Source organism: Chinchilla lanigera, unplaced genomic scaffold (assembly GCF_000276665.1).
Source record: "Chinchilla lanigera isolate Chin_1 unplaced genomic scaffold, ChiLan1.0 scaffold00094, whole genome shotgun sequence".
NCBI classification, from domain to species: Eukaryota; Metazoa; Chordata; class Mammalia; order Rodentia; family Chinchillidae; genus Chinchilla; species Chinchilla lanigera.
The window spans coordinates 7968696-7989222 of record NW_004955495.1 but is presented as its reverse complement, the minus strand read 5'-3'; the positions used below and the strand labels follow the sequence as shown (position 1 = coordinate 7989222).

The 20527-nt window shown below is 53.7% G+C and overlaps 1 protein-coding gene across 1 annotated transcript in view; it reads right to left on the bottom strand.

Moving 5' to 3' along the window:
* Positions 1-6: 6 nt before the first annotated feature.
* Positions 7-20527, bottom strand: part of Brd4 (bromodomain containing 4) — a 30184-nt gene continuing 9663 nt past the window's right edge. Inside the window, exons 7-19 of the mRNA XM_013505125.1 lie at positions 19235-19444; positions 18410-18606; positions 17562-17857; positions 16479-16589; positions 7043-7095; positions 6510-6906; positions 5280-5867; positions 2191-2303; positions 1929-2091; positions 1712-1842; positions 1410-1615; positions 1074-1326; positions 7-793 (exon numbers count right to left, since the gene is read on the bottom strand). Coding sequence (XP_013360579.1) covers positions 725-793; positions 1074-1326; positions 1410-1615; positions 1712-1842; positions 1929-2091; positions 2191-2303; positions 5280-5867; positions 6510-6906; positions 7043-7095; positions 16479-16589; positions 17562-17857; positions 18410-18606; positions 19235-19444 — 2787 coding nt within the window. The 3' untranslated portion in view covers positions 7-724. The remainder of the gene's footprint in view (positions 794-1073; positions 1327-1409; positions 1616-1711; positions 1843-1928; positions 2092-2190; positions 2304-5279; positions 5868-6509; positions 6907-7042; positions 7096-16478; positions 16590-17561; positions 17858-18409; positions 18607-19234; positions 19445-20527) is intronic.

The following is a 20527-nucleotide window of genomic DNA, read 5'->3' as shown; positions in this document are numbered from 1 at the left end:
GGGAAGGGACTGACTTTGGTTGGTGGCCTCACCCCAGGCAAGGCCCGCCCACACACGCGGGACGGTCACCTCGATTCGAGTTGCCATGGACACACACACACCTCCACGGCACTATTCCCTTTTGCACAAGCGAACACTTATAGAGAGCGGCTCTCGATTAAAGGCTTGTGGGGGGGGGGAGAGAAGGGGGGTCTGTTCAAGGCAAAGTCAGTGCCAGCAAGGGGGTATGCCGGTGCCCTCGCCCGCTCCGGCCCACATGGGCCTGCCCTGGCCTCCTGAGAGCGGAAAGTGAGGCTGGGGTGTGGAAACTCCCAATGGGCAGGACGTCACAAACGTCACGTTCTCAGGGACAGAAAACCAGTCCACGGTGGCGGCAGCAACAATGTCCTGTGTATACTGTGTAGACATTTGGCGGAGAAAAGGGCCTCTGTCTCCCATGTGGGGACGCAGGCCTTGGGTCCAGCCGGCACTTGCTGGAATCGAGGCGTGCTCTGAGCCGACGTCCTGTAAGGAGGCGACGGGTGACAGGACGTCCTCCAGCTGGCTGTAAGGCAGATGGGCTCTGCAATCCTCAGCTGCCCGTCAGGCCTGCCCCGGGCATAGCATGCAGGAGGGCCAGGCCCAGAGACACCTCTGGCCACTGCTACCGCCTCCACTGCCAACCCTAACACTATGAAGAGTCAATGTTTTGCCAGAAAATCAGTCACAAGTCACCTAGGTGCTCTCAGAAAAGATTTTCTTCAAATATTGACAACAAATCACTCTGGAAATTCATGTCAATCGTAGCTGCCATCTGCAGAGGAAGAGGAAGGAATGAATGAGGCGGGGTACCCTGCTCCTGCTGTGGTTCCAAGATTCCGCATATGTTGCCTGAGTTCGGCCATCAGACCTTCTTCTGAGCCGTTGCCCACCCCGGAACCTCAGAGCATTTGGACTGTTTCCATCGGAGCTGAATCACCTCTGAGCCCACTGGCCAGCCTTGTAAAGGTGTGGGCCCCACCCTCCCCAGGCCTCTGGCCCACCCTGCCAGCTCCTCCAGGTGGATTCCTGCCCAATGGCCCCCCACAACTCACCGCCTCCCGGCGCCTTCGCTCCTGTTCCCGCTTTCGGGCCAACTCCCTCTGTTGGTCCAGCATGGACTGGGGCTGGGAGCTCTGGGCCTGGGGGGCGGCAGCTGCGGCCACAGCGGCCACCGCCTGCTGCTGCTGCTGCTGCTGCTGCTGCTGCTCTTGTCGCTGCTGTTGCTGTTGCTGCTGCTCCTGGCGCCGGCGTGCCTCTTCATGGGCCCGCCGTGCCTGCTCTAGTGCATCCTCATCTTCTCGGCTCCTGGTGCAGAGTGGGGGCCAGGGTGAGCTTGGGGACTGCTGTGGGCCTGGGAGCCCCAGCGCCCCACCCGAATCCTAGCCCACCTCATGCGTTCTTGCCGCAACCGCTCCTTTTCCTTCTCCGCGTGCTCAGCCTGAGCCTTCAGGGCCTTCTCACGCTCCTCCTTCTCACGAGCTGCACGGCGGAACTGCTCAAAGCTGTCACTGGATGACTTGGCTGTGGAGGATGGGGTGGTCGGATGCTTCTGTACCAGGCTGGCCCAAGAGCCCATGTTCTTAATTTTTAGGTCCTGTAGGGCAGAAAGGCCAGGGGACAAGTGAGGTACCTGGTGCACCTAAAGGTCATAGCAAGGACCTCAGGACACCCATGAACCTACTGCCTCTACCTTTTTGGGTGCCACCGGTGTCTTCGGCTCCTGCTTCTGTTTGTCCTTATCAGGAGCCCCTGGAGGGGGTGCATTCTGCTCAGGGGGCCGAATAACAGGCCTCCCAACATCCACAGGCTTCATCTCAGGCCCTGGAACACAAGCAGGCTGTGGACCTGGGGGACTCACCGTGGTGTGTGGGGGTTACAGTCCTCAGGAGGGGTGGGGGGACACTCACGCTGGGGTAGATGGACTGGGGCCTTGATGCTCTCAGCATGCTTGGGGGGCTCCGGCCGCAGGGAGGGGCTGAAGGGCTCACTGCGGATGATGGGTGAGTGGATCTTCTCCTCTTTCACCACCACCAGGGGCTGGGGCTGGACCACTGAGGGTGGGCGTAGCTCCTGGGATGGCACAGGCACAGTGGCCAGTGAGGCAGAAGGGCACCCTCAGCCTCAGCCCACATCTGGCCCCGAGGGCTGTGGCCCAGTCCTGCCCTTTACCTGCTTTTTGGGCTGGACATTTTGCTGGGGTGGAGACTGGTGCGTCAGGCTCTGGAACTGTGGCATCTGGGGGGAATGTATCATAAGCGGGGAGGGGGCCTCACGGAGGTGACCTAGGAGAGGTGACAGAAAGTGTGTCAGGGGTCATCTGGACTTGGAAAGAATTACAATGAAAGCACGGACTGAAAGCAGAACCAACAAGTGCTCCAGCCAAGCCTGAGGATAAGGATGCACACAATCATGCACACAATCAACCCCCAGCCTGCAGGACCCATTCAGTCCTACCCCAAACTGCGTGTACACAGGGCTTTCTAGAGCCCTGTGGTGTCAGTCCCGGTGCTGGATCCTTCTGTGCACCATAGGCATTTGGGAAACTCAGAGAAACACATATCCTGGTTTGCTGGGTTTCACACAGGGCCTGGGTACCAGTACTTTTTTTTTTTTTTTTCCGAGATAGGGTCTCACGATGTAGTCCAGACTGGTCCTGAACTCACAATGTAGCCAAGACTGGACTTGAACTCTTAGCGATCCTCCTGCCTCAGTCTCCAGAGTGCTGGGATTACAGGTGTGCACCACCACACCCAGCACCAGTACTTTTTAAAAAAACTTTTCAGATAGTTCTAAATTGTGCTCTGGATTAGATAAAAGGGACACCAATACACCTGGATAGCTCAGCCCAGGATCGTCCCTTATCTCTATGCAGCTTGTTCCACATCCACATGGATGGACTCTGAGGATCTGAGGTCTAGTCACTAGCAGTTAAGGTGTTAGTCACTAGCAGTTAGGGTGAGGATCTTCAGGCCTCCATTTCCTCCGTCTGTCCACCATGCAAAATGACAAAGGCTGGGACTGGTTTTCACCTGGACAGAACAGCTAAAACAGTTTCTGGGGGGCAGCCATCTGCATCCAGCGAAGGGCTCCAAGACTTAGTGCCCAGTACATGTCAGAGGAGTTCCATAGCCCCACTGCTGGCTGACTCCTCCAGTGAGGAAACAGCCACAGGTCACAGGGAGCCAGTGTCTCACTGAAAGTCACAGGGCACCTAGAGGAGGTGAGTCCCACCCATTTGAATATATAGATACCCTCTTCCTCAATTCCTGTTGGAAGAGGCCTTGCTGCCTGTACAGCTCAGGATAAACCACAGTGTTCATAAAAGAAAGTGCATCTCATACCTTTTGCTTCCAGCCCTGCCTCCTGCCTCACCCTGAGCAATCTTACCTGGTTCCATATGCTAGCTCTTCCACTGACCTCCTCCAGGTCCTGCTTCCAAGCCCCTGTCTGCTGTCACAGGCCCCCATGCCTTAGGTACCTATTCTGATGAGTCTGTGCCAAACCATGGTATCCCAGGTGTAGCAGACCCTCCAGGCCCCCTCCAGAGCCAGGACTCACTCCTAACCCCAGAAAGAAGACATCATAGCCTCTTGCTGCCACCTACATGGAGGTGAAATTAGCCCTGTTCTTGCAGTCCCACAACCCTATGGGGCTGGTTTTACTTGCCTTGACATTTTCTCCTACTCCAGCCTGTCAGGACTCCTCTGGATACTGCCATCCTGCTCCACTAGCCCTAGTTCCAGCTTACCAACAATCCATAGGTAATTGACATGACCATATGACAGCATCCATCCTGGGCCACACCCTCAGGAATACCTGCTGAGACTGACCTGAGCAACAGGTAGGTCTCAGGCCTATATTTACTTTTTTTTTTTTCTTTTTTTGGTTTTTTTCTGGTACCAGGAATCAAACTCATGACCTTGCGCTTGCCACGCAGGCGCTGTGCCGCTGAGCTAAATCCCCAGCCCCTTATTTTTGTTTTTTTGAGACAGGGTTTCAGTATGTAGTTAGTTCAGGCTGGCCTTGAACTCAGGATGGCTCTGAACTTGGAATCTTCCTGTCTTAGCCTCCTAAGTGCTAGGATTACACTGGTGTGTACCACCACGCCAGGCTTTCAGGCTTGTGGTTAAAGAAAGTGCCCACTGTTGGTGGCTGCACAAGGGGAGCCTAGCAGTTCAGAGGTGGTGTCAGAAGGCTGGCTGGGCACTTTATAATGCCTGCTGAGCTTCTGTGGGACTCAAATGACCTATCTTTTGGCACAAAGCCCCTAGTTGGGTTCCAACACACGTGAGTTCTTATGTGCTCTCCTAGGTTTCAGGAGATTGGATGCAGGCCTGGGAGTTCACAGCAGAGATGGCCACAGGTCCTGACCTGGGCTGCCCTGAGTGCCAGCTCTTCTGTCACCTGTCAAATTTCCTGCCTCCAGTATAAGTTTGGCATACTGGCATGCTCTGGAGTGACAACAGCACAGCTGTATGGTAGCCAGCACCAGTTTTTCCCAGAAGGACAGCCAGATGCTCTCAGCTCAGGGCACGAAGCAATCCATTTGGCACCTGACAGCTTTCACTGGGCTCAAAAGCAGTGAGAGTCTTTGGTGCACCCCTAGGGCAGACTGTAGTCTGTGCCAGAGTCCAGGAAATCTTGCCCTGACCATTAAATGTAATCATGTCACAAAGCATTGGTTGGAATATTTTCTAGCTGGGGCTGGCCAGGACATTTTGGTTTCAGACACAAAAAATCAAGTGCTCAGGAAAAGACAAAAGGGTATGTAGCCCATGACCGGGAAAGGGCGGCCTGGACCAGGCTAGAGACCTGCATAGTTTCTGGGGAGGCCCCAAGTGGCTTTTCAGCTTCAGGCCCAGTGTTCCCAGCATGCCCTTCACACTGCCAGGTAACAGTCCCTATGGTCCAGGCCTGGACCTCATTCCCAACCTGTTTACTAAATTAGTGCTTATACAGTGGTATCCTAGTATATTATGGTCACCACCTCCAGATAGTTTCCCACCTAATCAATCTGGTAGGAAAAGCAGTATACCGCAGTGCTCTGGGCACCTTTCGCTTACGAGAGAGACTTGATAAACTCACTGCAGGGTGTTTAATGCTCCCTGGGTGCCGCCCCTCTCTCCAGTTACCCAGAGCCTTTGGGGCTCAGCTTTCAGACAACCACAGAACAAACTAACCCTTCTGGTTTTTCAAGGACAAAACTGCAGGCCCAGGACCAGCCTCCCTCGCAGAACCCAGGGCCAGGAGCCACTTACCTGCCGAATAAGGATCTGACTTGTGGTGCCGGGGTGAAGGGTGATGCTGGATGACCTGCTGAGGCTTGGCGGGCTGAGGTGGGGGCGGCTGCTGGCCTGGGGGCGGATGTGGGGGCTGCTGGCCTGGTGGTGGTGGGGGCTGCTGGATGTGTGTGGAGAACTGCATGGGTTGCAAGTGCACGGGCCGTGGTGGGGGCTGGTGCTGCTGCTGCGGTGGCGGCTGGGGCGGGGGGGGGGGGGGGGGGGGTGGCTGCTGCTGTAGTTGCTGCTGCACAGAGGGGTGGGGTGGAGGTGGCAAGGGGGGTGGAGGCTGGGACTGCACCTTCACGGAAGGGAGTAGTGGTGTGGGGGGCTGCACCTTCTGCAGCTGCTGCAGATACAGCTGCATCTGCATGGAGGTGAGGGGTGGGGCAGGTGGCTCTTCATCCTCCAGCAACACCTGGGGGGGTTGAGCCATGGGGGGCTGAGGGAGCAGGGGTGGCTGGGCCAGGGCGGGGGATACAGCAGGGGGCCGGGCAGGTTTGGGGGGCAAGGCAGCGGCTCGGTTGCTGGGCCGAGATGGCTGCTGGGGCAGCGCATTGTGCAAAGCTGAAAGGACACAGAAGGGTGGCAGTGAGGGCTGAGTGTCCTGTGACCCTGCCTTAGCCTTTCTGTTCTACCCTGACCTCATCCGGACTCTGGTGACCACCTCCTGCCCTCTGTCCCAACTAGCAACCTCTCCGCACATTCCATGAATTTCCACAAACCCCAGAATAAAGGTAGCTTCTAGAGAGAGGTCTGCAGGAACAGGCTCTGCACCTGTTCGCCTGCTCGGTGCCTTCAACCCTTCTTCTTTCCTGTTCTCAGTGCATGCCTCAGCCACTAACTTCAAGACCTTCACCAGCCCATCAGGAGGGTGGTGGCCTTGGCCTGTATCCCCCAATACACACTGTCCAAGATCCACAGGATTAACTCTGTCAGGATGAACGTGACCTCCGAGTCCCACAAGGAGTTGCAGGGGGGTCCATCTTTTTGCATCTAAGACAACACCCGGCCCTGCAGAACTAAACCAGCATCTTCTGCATAACAGCACTAGCTAACTCCATGCCAGGCATGTCCCAGAGTATCTCTTTAAATTTCAAAGATGGTCTTCAGAAACTGCTGACCACAACAAACAAGGCTAAGTACTCAAGAGTACGCAGTCCCAGTATGGCAGAACCAAGGCAAAGAAGGGGTCACAGCCATTCTCACCTGGAGGAGAGACCACGGTGTGCTGGTTGAGATGGGGCGGAGTGCTGTGCTCAGGTGGCTGGGGCAAGTGAGGGGGCAGCTCAGGCTGCTGCAGGTGCAGTATGGGCTGGGTGAAGTGGCCGATGGGATCAAAGACGCTGCCTGGGAGCTGAGGCTCTAGGACTGGCACCTGGGCAGTGATGAAGGGCGGAGGCGAGGACTTCAGCGCTGGGGCTGCTTGTTGCGGCATGGAGGGTGGGGGCGGTGGGGGTGGGGGCTGCTGCTGTTGTTGCTGCTGTTGCTGCTGCTGTTGCTGCTGCTGAGGTGGGGGTGCTGGAGGCTGCTGGGGAGGCGGGGGTGGCTGTTGGGGCACAGGAGCTGGGGCTGGCTGCATCTGCTGATGGTGGTGGTGATGGTGCTGCAGGCAGACAGAAGACACAAACTGGTATCACGCAGGCAGAACAGTCCCCAGGCCAGACCCAGGCTGTGCCTGGGGTTCACTGGGCTGAGTGGCTAGCTCTCACCTAAGAAGGGGACATCCTTGAGCCACGTACCTTCTTCTGATCCCTCCCAGGATGTCCCTTCTTTTTTGACTTTGGAGCCATCTCTGCAGAGAAAAGAGAAGGTAGTGAGGCTCTGGGGAAGAATATTATAAGATAGCCTTGAATGCAGATGAAGAAAAAAAAAAAAAGGGCACAAAGTATTCAAGACAAAGCCCAGTGACACTGAGTGTCTGGGTTGGGTCTGGGAGAAGTCAGTTATCATGGGACAGGGAAAGATGTGTCACCTACCCATTGGTCTGCTTTTCCTAGTGGGGGCCATGCCTGAAAAAAATCAAACTACCCCCGCAACTGCAAGCTTCAGCCCACTGGCACCATAAAAGGCTCCCCCACTCCCCCACCCCCGGTCTACTGGAAGCTGAGCTCTGGTGACCATGCCCAATGCCACACCGTTTGTGATCAGGCTTTGGGAGAATGAGGAGCACCTGCATGCTCTGGATCCCACCTGCTACTTTGGAACCACCACCTGGATGTTGGAAATGGTCCCATTCACCGTACTTGTGCAAACGTGAGGCTCTGAGAAGCTAAGGGACTTGTTCAGGATTGCAGCTACCACACAGCAGGGTGAGGACCCCAAGACCACACATGTGGCTCTCTGCAGATCAATGCTTTCTACTTTGCCAGGGTAAGGAGAGTGGCCCAGGCTGAGGCCAAGAGCGCCAAAAGTGTGGTCACAGGAGATCAGCCTGACCCCAGAGCCATGGGATGTGTGAGGGTAGTGCTGGCAAGTGGGAATGCAGAGGGCCCCTGTCTGAGGGCATCTAGGGAGGGAAAGAAGTACAATGGCCTCACCAGAATGACCAGGGGCAAGCGCTCAATGCCATGGCTATCAAAGGGGGACAGCAGCTTGCTTCCACTTCCTCAGGCAAGACAGACCTCAGAGAAAGCCATGTTCTGGGACACAATAAACGTGCTGCAGTGAAGGGAGTTATGTGCCCTGGTACCTCAAGGACTGATGGCTGGCACTGCAGCTGTGTAGACGTGTCCAGGTGGGCCTGCCTCCTTAGGTGTGTTCAAGAGCCTGCGCAGCCACTTCTGCCCACATGCCAGAGGTTTACTCTAAGAAATTGGCAGCTGGATTCCCCCCTCAATAAACACAGACAGTGTGCAAGTCCCAAGAGGATCCCTGTTGGTTCCCCTGACTGCCGTGTTATATGGTTGCCAACTGCCAGCTGGGAGGTCAAAACCACTAGGTGGAAGGTCAGAGCCACGAAATGACACCTTTCAGATTCCTGTCACTGCGAGGCACCTTCTGGCTTTGCCTGGTTTTCCCTGAACTTGTCGTGAAGACACCAACTCTTGCTGCTGACACATCTTGCGTGCTGACACGTCTTGCCAAGATCAAAGCTATCACTCTGCTCAGAGGTGCTTCGAGGGGCATGTTAAGCCTCTGTGAGATGCATGGCCCCTGAGGTGTAGCATGCCACCAAGGAGAAGGGACCTTGTGCCAGCCAAGAGCTCACCACTCCATCCATGCAAGAAACAAGACACAGACATACACCTCAGCAGCTAGAGATACGGGCCCTCACACAAAGGGCCAAGGGCAGTAAGTGAGGACATCTAGGATATGGGACTCAAAGACTAGACCCCAAACCTAGACGCTAGAATGAGGGCCTCAGACACCATCAGGTCAGAGGAAAATCCTGAACAGAGGGACGCTCTTGTGAGTGAGACATAAAAAAGGAGTCTGGCCAGACTGGCAGGATTAGTGCGAAAGGGCACCTGGTGCTGTCACGGAGTGGGAAAGAGCACTAGCTGGAGAGGCTGGGAGCCCCAGCGCCTCAGCAGCACAGGGTCCGACTCAAAGTAGGAGGTACAAACAGGCAGGGCTTCTCGAGGATGGGCTCCTCTGCCATACCAGTCCAGCGCAAGGAGGCAGTGGCTGCTCAAATGGTGGGTGCATTTTTAGGGCAAGTCATGCATGGAGAAGGGAAGCTAGGGGAGGTCAGGGCATCATGTGAATCTGACCTGGAGAAGCCTCAGGGATGAGCCCAGAAAATGGAGCAGTGGTGGAAGGGGCTGGGATGACTTGTTTAGTAATTCTGAATGAAGCACTGTTTTTCCGTTTACAAAACCAGATCCCTGCTCTCTGCCCGCAGGCTGGGAACAGAGACCCATACGAGCAGGCTAGAGACCAAGAACAGCGGCCTGTAGGTATTCCAGGGAGCATGTCTTAGCTGCTTTGGAAATGTCACAGTAATGTCCTGAGGTTCTTCTCCAGAGCGCAGGAGAAGTGGGAAGCACAGGCAGATACCCAGGCCCAAGTGAGACTAGGGTGAGTTTTGGGGCAGCTCCTCTGACTCCGCTGGCGTGGGCCTTGTGTTGGAATTCGCAGGAAGAAGACAAGACAGGAAGTGTGCACAGCTTCACGACACACCAGCCCCAGACACCCCACATAAAACTCTCTAGAAAGGGTTACATGGAGATGGCCTCAAGTACTGTGTGATCTTTATTCCATGACAATCTTCAACTCAACACAAATTTCATCTTTACAGAGGATGATAATTGTACAAAGAAATAAAACGTTTTGGTAAAATCTGATTAAAACACTGATTTCTCCCACCCCCCACCCTGTCCCACTCCAGCCAAGGAAACAGAAAGGAGGGGCAGGGCAGGGCAGGGCAGGGCAGGGCAGTGTGGAGCAGGGGAGAGGACAGGAGAAGAGCCCTCTACTGTCCTGGGCGGCTCCCCCACTTCTCTTACACAGCTCCTCCATGGGACCCACAGCCAGCAGGTGCACTGAGCGCTCAGCTGGCACCTCATTTGTTGCTCAGGAACTGCCAACAAGGAAGAGTGGGTGGGCACTGTCCTTTCTGGCTGTGTTTTCCCTGGGCATCAAGCATGAGTGACAGCGTTAAGTCTAAAGAGCTTTGAAGTTCAAAGGGCCCTGAGTATTCTAGCCAGACAGAAACCCCAAGGGCAAGAAGGGATCCTTGGACAGCAAAGGTGAGAATCCTGAAGGACAGCTGGCCTGTGGCTATGGCCTGAGTGCACAGGTGTGTAGGGAGGGACAGGGCAGCATGTGGCTGAGACTGAGACACCATGGGAATCCAGGCTGCCACTTGGTCCAAGACGGCAGAATCTTCCCAGAAAGATAATGCCAGCAGCTTCCCAACTGTCCTGTGGGAATCTCTGGGCATGAAACACCCCCATCACATCCAAGTTCACTGGGAACACATCAGGCACAGGCCAAAGGGCAGCTCAAAATAGTCTGTTTGGCAAACAGAGCTGACTGGAAGCCGGACACCGAGAGAGGACTGGGAACAGCCTAGGAACTCTCAAACATCACTACAGGACCCAGGGAAGTTCTAGGGAGGCTGGGGCTATACTCTGTGCCCAATGAAGGTCTGGGGCAATGAGCAGCCTAGAGCACTGAGGAGCCTGTGATGGGGGTCAACACCCATGGCCTGCCCATGGGTGGCATCTCCCAAACCTGCTGCCAGCTCCAGAAGGTGGGCTCCAACATGCTAGATGGCTGCACAAACTATACTTTAAAAGAGAAGGGGGGGGGGCTCTGTAAAATCAGATACAGTTCCTTAGGCATCAGGCAATTTTCTGTTGAGATGCTGGACTCATGACCAAAAAAGGGCTGATATTTATTTTTAGAGCATAAAAGCCTATTTGGTGCCTCTGGAAGGGCTTGGATGATGTGGCCACCCTTGCTTGCCTCAGCCCCAGTGGCTGCTGTCATTCTAGGGGACTGATGAGCAGGAGGATGCTCATGCTGGAAACATCCTGCTGAGATGTGTGATAGAGGCTGTGGCTCTTACCCACCACCTAGATCCTGGCCGCAGTGGGTGGAGCTGATGATCTAAGTGCCCCACATGAACAGCCCTAAAGGTACTTTCCCTAAGTGACTTGAGAAGAGGCCAAAGAAGTAGGAAAATGCCCACTAGAACTGAAGCTTTCAGAAATGCATAGGAACAATGGGGATGGAAGTAGGGCTTCAGAAGGCTATAGGTCAGTGGTGGCTGGTGGTAACCTCCTGCTGACCAATCTAGCCAGGACGGCCCAGTGGCCCTCCCCTCACAGCCCCCACTCCTCAGGTCAGAACATCTTCCTTAGGCTGAATGTGATCTTTCCTGGGCTAAAGTTACTGCAACATCTCGGGGAATCCAGTCTGGAGCCTCAGAAAGAGGGTGGGGACGAAGAGAGGAAACACACTGTGACCAGGCTTCGCTCAGAGAGCAGCACCATATGTATGCATGTGTGGGGGGATTGTCATCACCCTCCAGGAGATGCCACCACCCAGAGGACCCAGACAACCAGGGAAGCTGGGTGGGACAGCCAGGCAGTCTTTGCACAGGAAGGCCTGGGCAGCCGGCCAGGCAGGCAGCCTTCCCGAAGGCGGGACTAGGCGTGTGCTGCTGGACATGACTAATCCACCCCGGGGACAGGCCCAGGGCTCTGAGGAATTCCATAACTTGATGGAGTCCTGTCCCTTTCACAGAAGAAAATGGACTTAAGCTATATAGCTTGCTGGGAAGGAATCTGGAACTGAAGACGTTTTATTAAGAGTCCGTGTCCAATGATTAGGCAGGACCTACATAGAGGGAGAGAGAAACCAGTGTGAGAGAAATGGTGTGGAATGTACCATTCAAGTCACAAGAACAGAAGAACTGCAGATTGAGCCAGGCTCCTATGCTGGAGACCAGGAGTGCTGCCCCTGCCCGGCTTGCTTCGGGTGGGGACAGACCCACCTTCCCTTTAGCCAGGCCACTGATTCAGCGTGTGTGGAGTCTCCAAAACCACTGGCGCCTGTTCCAGCTTTTAGACAGAACTACTTCCACTAATGAGTTCCATATGTGCTCTGCCTTGAGTGGATGTTCGCGTTTACCGCTCCTTTTCAAGGTGAGAGGTGCTTCTGCCTTATCCCATTGGCCAGGTGTGTTAAGCCCAGCAAGCACCTGCTGATTCTAGGTGGGGAGGTGATCCCACCCCCTCCACATAGTGTGGCTGGGGAAAAGCCTCCACAAACAGGATGCTAGAATACAGAACCTCCAGCGGAGGGAGGCAAAGAACAGAGCCACATCTCTGCACTGCTCCAGATCCCCAAAACAAAAACCACAAACTATAAAGGAGGAAACCATGATCCATAAATTGCTGAGGAAGGGAAAACAGGGTAGAAAAACTACACACACACACCCTCCCTCCGTTCCCTCCCTCCCTCCCTGTCTCTCTCCACCCCCTCCAAAACAAAAAACCTCAAACCAACAAACAAAACACAAACCAAAAAGTCTCATCTTTCTCTTCCTTTTTCAGGGCATCCAATATGGCTTCTGGACCAGGAAGGGGTGGGGCTAGTTCCCACCCACACGGCAGAGCCTCTGCTATACTCAGGGATGCAAAGACTCCCTGATTTCTGGCCCCCACCAATGTCTGGGAAAAACCCGCCCACTACAGCTTCTCACTATTCCACATTCCACAGGCTTGGCCTTGCTCTATGAAGCCCTGAAATCTCTAGCTGAAACTCCTGTGTGTGTGGGAGGAGGGGGTAGGGGTAACATCTTGCTATGCAGACCCTTACCCTTCATGGGACTCAGTCCTTCCCAAGGGCAAAGGCCACACCCTGGGAGCAGGCATGTCTTGGTCTGAGAGACGTGACTGGAGAGTCCCCTCAAAGGCCCCAGGGGCCAGGAAGCTGAGGCTAGTTGTGTGGTAAGAGGATCCCATGGCCTCTGTCTGCACTTCCCAGCTCAAATCTTTCCAAAACATCAAGCATTCCTTTTTCCCCTGGAGCTACTAAGAAACACCCACATGCTCCCATCCTGGGAAAAGGAAATCAGGAGACTAAAATAGCTGACCTGCATTCCTGCTGCGACTGCATGACCAGGCCAGAGTCAAATCTCCACATCTCACTGAATCCCTGTCATAGTCCAGGAAGCCCAGGGGGTAAGGGGGGCCCTGAAAGGAGCATGAGCTATATAGCCAGCCCTGCCCAAAGAGACCTGCAGGTGGCATTTGGAAGAGCCAGAGGTCATGAATGTAATGAGTACCGTAGGACAGAGTCCTAGATATACCTTCCCCCAATGCCATGTAGACTCAACCATAGCACTGGTGACAGCTGGGCCACAGCCCATTTGGACAGCAGTGTAGGGGAGAACCAAGACATCCTCCTCCTCCAGCCTGCCCACTCCAGGTCTATAGATGCTCCTTAGTCCTGTCTGCCCTGACAGTGACACCAACACCTCAAGCAGCTCTGGACTTCACCTGGAATTGAGACTCAATGAAAGACCACACAGCCCAAGTAATAACTGGGATCAGAGGAAGCAGTGGATTGGCCATCAGCACTGTGTGGTGCTGGGTAGGGCATAGGACTACATGGTGGCTGAGACCCAGCTTGGAAATTAGCCCCACCCCCATGTCTGAGCACAGCCTCCCTAAATTGCAACCCAGTCCCGGAGGTCTGGCCCTGTGCCTTGACTGGCCTGTCGCATCCCTGCCATGGATAGCTGCCAGAGGTGGTGCTCTGTGCACTACCTCACCACCCTCAGTTTAGTGCCTCTCTTCAGTTTCTTTTGATGATTCATGTCCTGGGGCCATGTCAGCAGAACTGACCCCTAGTACAAGATACAAAAATAGGCCCTTTCAGGAATTTCGGCCCCAATCCAAATGGAAACATAAGAAGGAGGGCAACAAAAGCCTCGAAAGACCAAAGGGAAATACCTTCAATGCCCCCCTATTCTTTTCTACACCCCGCCTCCCGCAACTGCCTGTAACTGGCCACAGAAATCGGGGCTGTCTGGCTTCCCAGACTCTGGAGGGCCGCTGCCAGGAGCTGCCCACCACCAGGAGAGTGCAGTGCCACATGTGGGCCTGACGTGGGATCTGTTGCACAAACTGCTCACAGTGGGCCCCTCCTAAGAAGTGCCCAGCCAGCTCACGATAGAGCTCACCAGCACACACAGAAAGCAAAGGGAAAGCTAGCAGTCCATTGGCAGCCCTCTGGTCTGCATGTCAAAAGCAAAACCCAAGGTGGGAGGGAGGGTGCATGAGAAGAGCCACAGCCCAGCCCTAGGTAGCCGAGTGAGTGGTCAGAGCGGGACTGCTGGAGCCTGAGAGCCTGTGAGCAGGCAGCTCTAAGACCGTAAATCTCACTCTCCTTCTCGCCAGGATAGCTGTTCCCAGGACTCTCAGATTACTCATTGCACAATCTTTCCACTTTCTTTAAAGGGAGAAGGAAGAAAAACTAAAACCAAAAAACCACACACACACACGTGGGGAAAAAATAAATCAAGGTGGGGGAAAAAACCCTCAGTAGCAGGAGTGAACCGCTGCTGGAAATGCTGCCATGGCGGCCTCAGCAGTAGGAGGGGTTCAGGGTGCTCACTTGGGAGCTCACAGGGTTCCTGCTAAAAACACATATGCTGCCCTAGAAGAGGGCTGTGGGGACCAGCGTCAAAGGCCACTCATGAACTCATAGTCAGGACATGATGGTCAGAACCCCCAACCTGCAAGCCAAGTTGTTTTAAAGACCAGACAACCTGCCAGTTTCAATCTTTGGCCACTAGGGCAGCAAATCCCTAAGAAACAGCAAAACTCACTGGCCAGCAGGAATGCTAATGTGGCCCAAGAATATGGCCATTCACGCAGCTGGGCAGCTCCAGTTCAAAGTGGCCCAGAGCCAACCCTTCCGACCAGTACCCTCTGATGCAGAGCCCCTTCTGGAATGCAGTGGCCCCTCCTGGATGGGATAAAAAAGCAAGGCGGGGAGAAAGAATATTGGTTAAAAAAAAAAACAAAAAAAAAAGCAAGGTGGGGTATGCTGGTTAGAAAGGAACAGGGTGAAGGATGGTGTCAGTTTCTACAGTGCTGAAGAAATGTAGAACAAACATGACTTAATAGATTTCATCTCATTTGGGCCCATTAAAAATGAGGGAGGCACTGACATCCTGGAGAAGCCCAAAGCCTATCTCGAAGACCAGAAATACTTGTTTCAATCCTTGTTTCCCTGGGCAGAGAGGCAGGCTGAGCCCACCCCATTGGTTTGCATACCTCAGAGCAACACGGTTCTTCCTAGCTGCTACAAGGGACCCTTGACCTTCTCTGGAATGACCAGGTCATTATTTGCATGCATATACAGAATTAGAATTTTTTTCCCACTTACAATAAAATTCCCAAGGTGGGATAGGTCCATGGAAAAACATGCTAAGAACTTTTTGCCCAAAACACTTGCTTGTCACTATGGATCTCCACATCCCAGCGGCAGAGTGCACCTGAGACACTAGGGCTGCTTCCTGGATGGCCTGTAGCTGATATGTTCAGTGCATGGAGCCTGACATCACTCATATAAGCCATGTGCCTGGCATCCCAGGTACACTGGCTTCTTTTCTATCCACTCCTTTCGTCAGTCTGAGCACCTGCTCCCCTGAAAAAACAGCATGCCCCTCCCAATCCTGCTCCCAGAATGGTCACCTGTCCCTACCTGTTATGGCTTGTGTCTGGATGTTCCCCCAAAGACACATGCAGTCAGGGGGTGGGCTTTTAGAGTTTATGATTGATCCATGGTCCAATGCGGGGATTATGGGTGAGTGCTACCCACTCCCTGGGGACAGTTTGCATACAATGTAAGGGAGGGAAAGAGGCTGCTTACTGCCACTCTTCCCTTTTGCTCTTGTTGCTTCTGCTGTCCAGCCACCATGGACTGTTGCCCTCTGCCATGTGCCACCCGCCCTTGGAGCCAGCCAAGTATGGACTCAAACCTCCACAAAGTGTAAGCTAAATTAACCTTTCCTTCCTTAATTGTGGGAGTCAGGTATTTTGTCTCAGCAACAAGAGAAAAGTAACCAAGACACCACCTCTGTGAAGCTGCTGCTTAGATGGGCTTTGGCAATGCACTCATGCAAGTCCACAGAGCAAGACAAGAACAGACTATTAGAAGTGCAGGACACACATGCCCAGATGCATGCAGAGTTAGAGCAGAGACAGGAGCAGCCAACACAGCAGTGAGCACACTCTAATCTAAGGAGAAGCAGGCAGTGCCCAGAGCCTGGGTGATGGCAGGACCATGAGCAGACTGCATGTGTGGGCTGCCAGTACATGCGGTTCCAGCCTCAAGTCTGGCCAAACACCTCCCCTGGGACAGTAGAGTGGGTGGGATTTGCACCAAGGTTAATAGCACCACCAGGGGCCGCAACACCCACAGTTCTCAGGGCCCAGCCCTCTGCCCTCCCCCAACTCAGAGCTCTGTGGCTCAATGACAGCATAAGGGCCACAAGGGAAGAGTGGACCATTGTCAAACGGAATACATACAGGGCCACTCAACTTGCTCCCAGGGAGAAAGCTGACATGGTGAATGGACAGACAAAAGAGCCCAGCAGGTTCTCATAACCAATGACCACTGGCTCTGGGCTCTTAAACAGCCTGGGCAAAGAACTGGGCTGGTGCCCAGGACGAGTTGGACAAGATGCTTAAACAGGAGTCACCTAACCTGTTTCAGAGTCTTCACTGTCAGAGGAGCTGGACTCGCTGGTGCTCTCTGACTCCGAGGATGAGAAACCTTTCATCTTGGAGGAGCCAGCGATCACATCAACTTTCTCGGCTGCAATCAAGGTAAGAGGAACTATGTCAGATAGGACCCAAACCCAAGAAGCTGCTGTTAGCCACAGTGCACCCAAACGCCACCAAGGAAGAACCAGTGGGAAACCTGTGCCCCATGGGCCTAAGGGCTGCTCCCGTCAGCAGCTGCCACTGTCCCAGGACCCACACCACCCCATGCTTCCCAACAGCAGCATACTGCACACTAGCCAAAACATGGAATTTCAAGGCCCTGCCAGTCTCTCAGAACACCCTTTGGAGGGTTTCTCAAGGACAGAGTACACCAACCAGAGGAGTTAATTTCCAGTGGCATGAAGTACTGCCTGCCTTGGGCCTGGCTTCCTTTAGCTACCTTTCTGGCTGAGGGTGAAGGTGACCTGTAGGGGACACGGTGCATGGAAACAAAACTTAGGTTTCCCAGTACTCATACAGAGCACTTTAAAAAAAGGGACTGAGGACCTCAGAAGCCAGTCTGGATTGGAGACAAAGACTGTATTAAAAACTACTCTGACACAGGCCCCCACTCCTATAATCCTGAGAGTAAAGCAGTGTGCCAAGGAGAGACCAACAACCAGAGAGGGCAACATCACTGCTGCTGCAGGACAGGGGCTACCTGCCGGACACAGGCTGACCTAGTGTCAGTGCACAGGCCCCTGCACACTGCTGCACTTTTACTCTTTCCCCCACCCCAGACCTCAGAGAGACAGGGGGTGGTTCAGAGACTGAGTGGCAGGCAGCCAGGGATGGAATCAGCTGCTGCTTAGTGAGGCTCAATACAGAGGTGCGAGTTGGACCTAGCCAGCCACCTGCCAGAGGTCTAGAAAGGCATGGACAGTTGGGGATCGTGTGGTATCTAGGTTTGCAGGCTTTGTATGTCAAGAACATGCTTTTGGTAAGGACAAGGCTATGTTAGAAAGGTAAAATTAGATAAGGGTGCTGCAGAAAGGAGCCCCACACCCAGAGGGCCCAAGTGCACCTTGAGGTTTTCTTTTCTTCCGCAAACAGGAGGTGACGTAGCGCTCCAACTCACGCAACGTGGATGGCTTCAGGGTCTCAAAGTCAATCTCTATCTCATCTGGGTTGGAGTTCTTGAGTGAGGGCTCCCGCGACTGGATGATGTGCACCACTCGTCCCAGCTTCTCACCAGGGAGCTTGTTGATGTCCAAGCTGAGCTGCCGCTTCTCCTCATATGACATGGGCTTGCATTTGTCCTCTTCTTCTGACTCATACGTGGGAGGAGGTTTGCTCTTCATTGGTGCTGGCTCCTTCTTGCTATGAAGGGACAATGTAGACACCATCAAGAACGGGTCCCCTGAAGAAGCTGGGCACTCATTCCTCCATATGTATGTGTAGGAGCTTCCCATAACCCACCCATCTGGTCTTCAGAACAAAGAGGCCTTGGGCGTAACTCACTCCCTGGGAGCACAAATTGGAAACCAACCAAAAACGGGCAGTGTGAGCTAGGGCTCTATTGCAGCTGCCCTCTTGCTTCTGCACTATCCTCTCCTCTCCCAAACACTGTGAGCTAAAACAGTGTTGGCACCCATCTGCAATCCCAGCATTCTGGGAGGCTGAGGCAGGAGGATCACCAGTTCAAGGCCAGCCTGGGCAACATAAGGAGATCCTGTCTCAACATGAAACACGGGTTGAGAATACAGCTCGGTGCGATGGCTGTAGCTTTAATCACTAGTACTGCACAGAAAGGAAGGCTCATCCCAGAGAGAGGATGGAGAGAGCAGCTAAGTGCTACATGTGAGTGACGACCAGCCTCCCTCCCCACAGTGGGCGCACTGGGATGGAGTCCCCACATGAGGAAGCACGGACCTCACGTTACTGTTGCTGTTGTTTTTCTTTGTCTTTTTGGGAGGAAGTTCCTTGGCTTTACTTTTCTTATTCTCCTCCACTTCCTCTTTCTTTTTGTGCTTTTCCTTTTTCTTTTCCTTCTTGTCTTTTTCCTTTTTCTTTGGTTTGTTCTGCTGGGGCTGCGAGAGGGCTGCAAGCTGCTCGTGCACGGCTTTGAGCTGAGGAGCAGACAGGCAAGATACATACCCAGGCTGACACCTTCTATCACCCAAGAGCTGAATGCTGGCTCCGTACTACATGGGGTGGTGCGGAGCTCCAGGTGCCAGGGCATGGGTATGCGCAAGGCAGAGGGAGGGCTGATCTTCAATAATCTGGCACACACATCAGATTCCCAACTTCAAGGATTCCCAGTGTCTGCGTCACCAGAAGAGCTGCCCATGCTGAGGGAGGCTAAGAGCCTGGCCATCCTGGTATGGGTGCTCCTGAGGAGGGTTCCTAAGAGGGCAGCCACGAACAAGGGCATGCTGGGCCCTAAGGACTTAATGAATACCTTGGAGAGAGAGGAGCAAGCAGGCAGCCTCAGGAGAGATAGATACCCTACCTGGCCTCCTCCTTCCAGACATCAGAAGATACATAAGCCTTATTTCTACTTAGAACGCGACCACCCCCACCCTTCAACATATACAGTATAATGTATACGTCTGTCTGTATGATCAAAATGCACACAAAGTGGCAAAAGGGAGAGATGCATGAAGATCAGTGGGAATGAAAAGCCAGGCACATCTCAATACTGGCGAAACCCCTGTCCATGGACGCTGAGAGCTGGAGACATTCACAAAGCCTCACCTGCTCCTGGAGTTCTGCTAGCCGCTGGGCTCGCTCTTCCTCAGAGTCATCAGTGGAGCTGTCACTGTCTGAAGAACTGTCACTACTGCTGTCACTGGATGAGGCTGGGGGCACCACCTTCGTAGGGGGGGGCACCACTGGGGAGGAAACAGCCACCACGGGCTCTTCAGGCTCATCTGGCATCTTGGCGAAGCGCATCTCAAATACATCCTGGGAAGAGAAAGTCAAACCTATAAGGGTCACTGTGGCCTTGTCAGCTGCTAGAACAATGCAAGAGGAAGTAGGTGAGAGGATAAAGGGGTTGTGAGGATGGGGATTTTTGTGCTTTTCCTGCTTTCCTTTTTGTGCTTTTCCTCCACCATCTTGAGTTGGGCCCAGCTCACCACCCAGCATTCCATCACCCCGACCCTACTCCTCTGCCACTGGTTCTGAGCAAGTACCTCTTTGTGCTAGAATGTGGACTAGTGCCCAGACACTCACAGAAGAACCAGCCTTGGAGCCAAGGGTTGGAGGAGACCCTCGGCAGAGGTGCAAGACACTGAAAAGTGGGAGACCCACTGAGATGCCAGGTGGCTAGAGACATGGCCATGACTGAAACACACACACATGTATTACAAAACCTTCCTACTACACCTAGGATCTAATACAGCAGCCCAGTGCACTTTTCAGTTTATCTTTCCTTCTAAGCATAACTGTATATAAACTAGAATCTGTAATATCCCCTCCACAACAGAACTGGTAGCCATATGGGCTGCAGCTGCTACCAAACTTCTTTAATCACTCTTCAAAACAGAGCAGAGTAAAAGGCAAGACCATCAGCAGCTCTGAGTTCACAGCTATGCTGGTGGCTTTGAGCCTACGCCATCCTGGGGGTTCCTGAGAAAACGCCAAGCCTAGAGGCTTCTAGTCATGTTTGTGGTCATGGCTCCTAGACTGTGAGATGAACATTTTCTAAAGGCCCAGAATTTAAGGGCTAGAATAAAGTAAGTGTATCCTTTTCCATGCAAATTTCTAGACAAATCCTACTCTTTGGGGCATGACCTAACTAAGGAGGTCCCAATACCTCTCCAAGAAGCAAGCAAGAGGTAATGGGAAAAGGCAGAAGAAGAACATAAAAAGCCTGAGATGCCACAAGTATCACAACTGCCTTCCAGAACAGAAGATGGGAAAGACAGCACTACTCTCAGAAACATGGTGACCTAACCTTGAGGGCACAGGCTCCTCCATAGCACTCCCTCCTATCATGGCCTCAACTGGCCCCTCCTTAAGGGTGAGGGCCATGTCTAGTCCAGT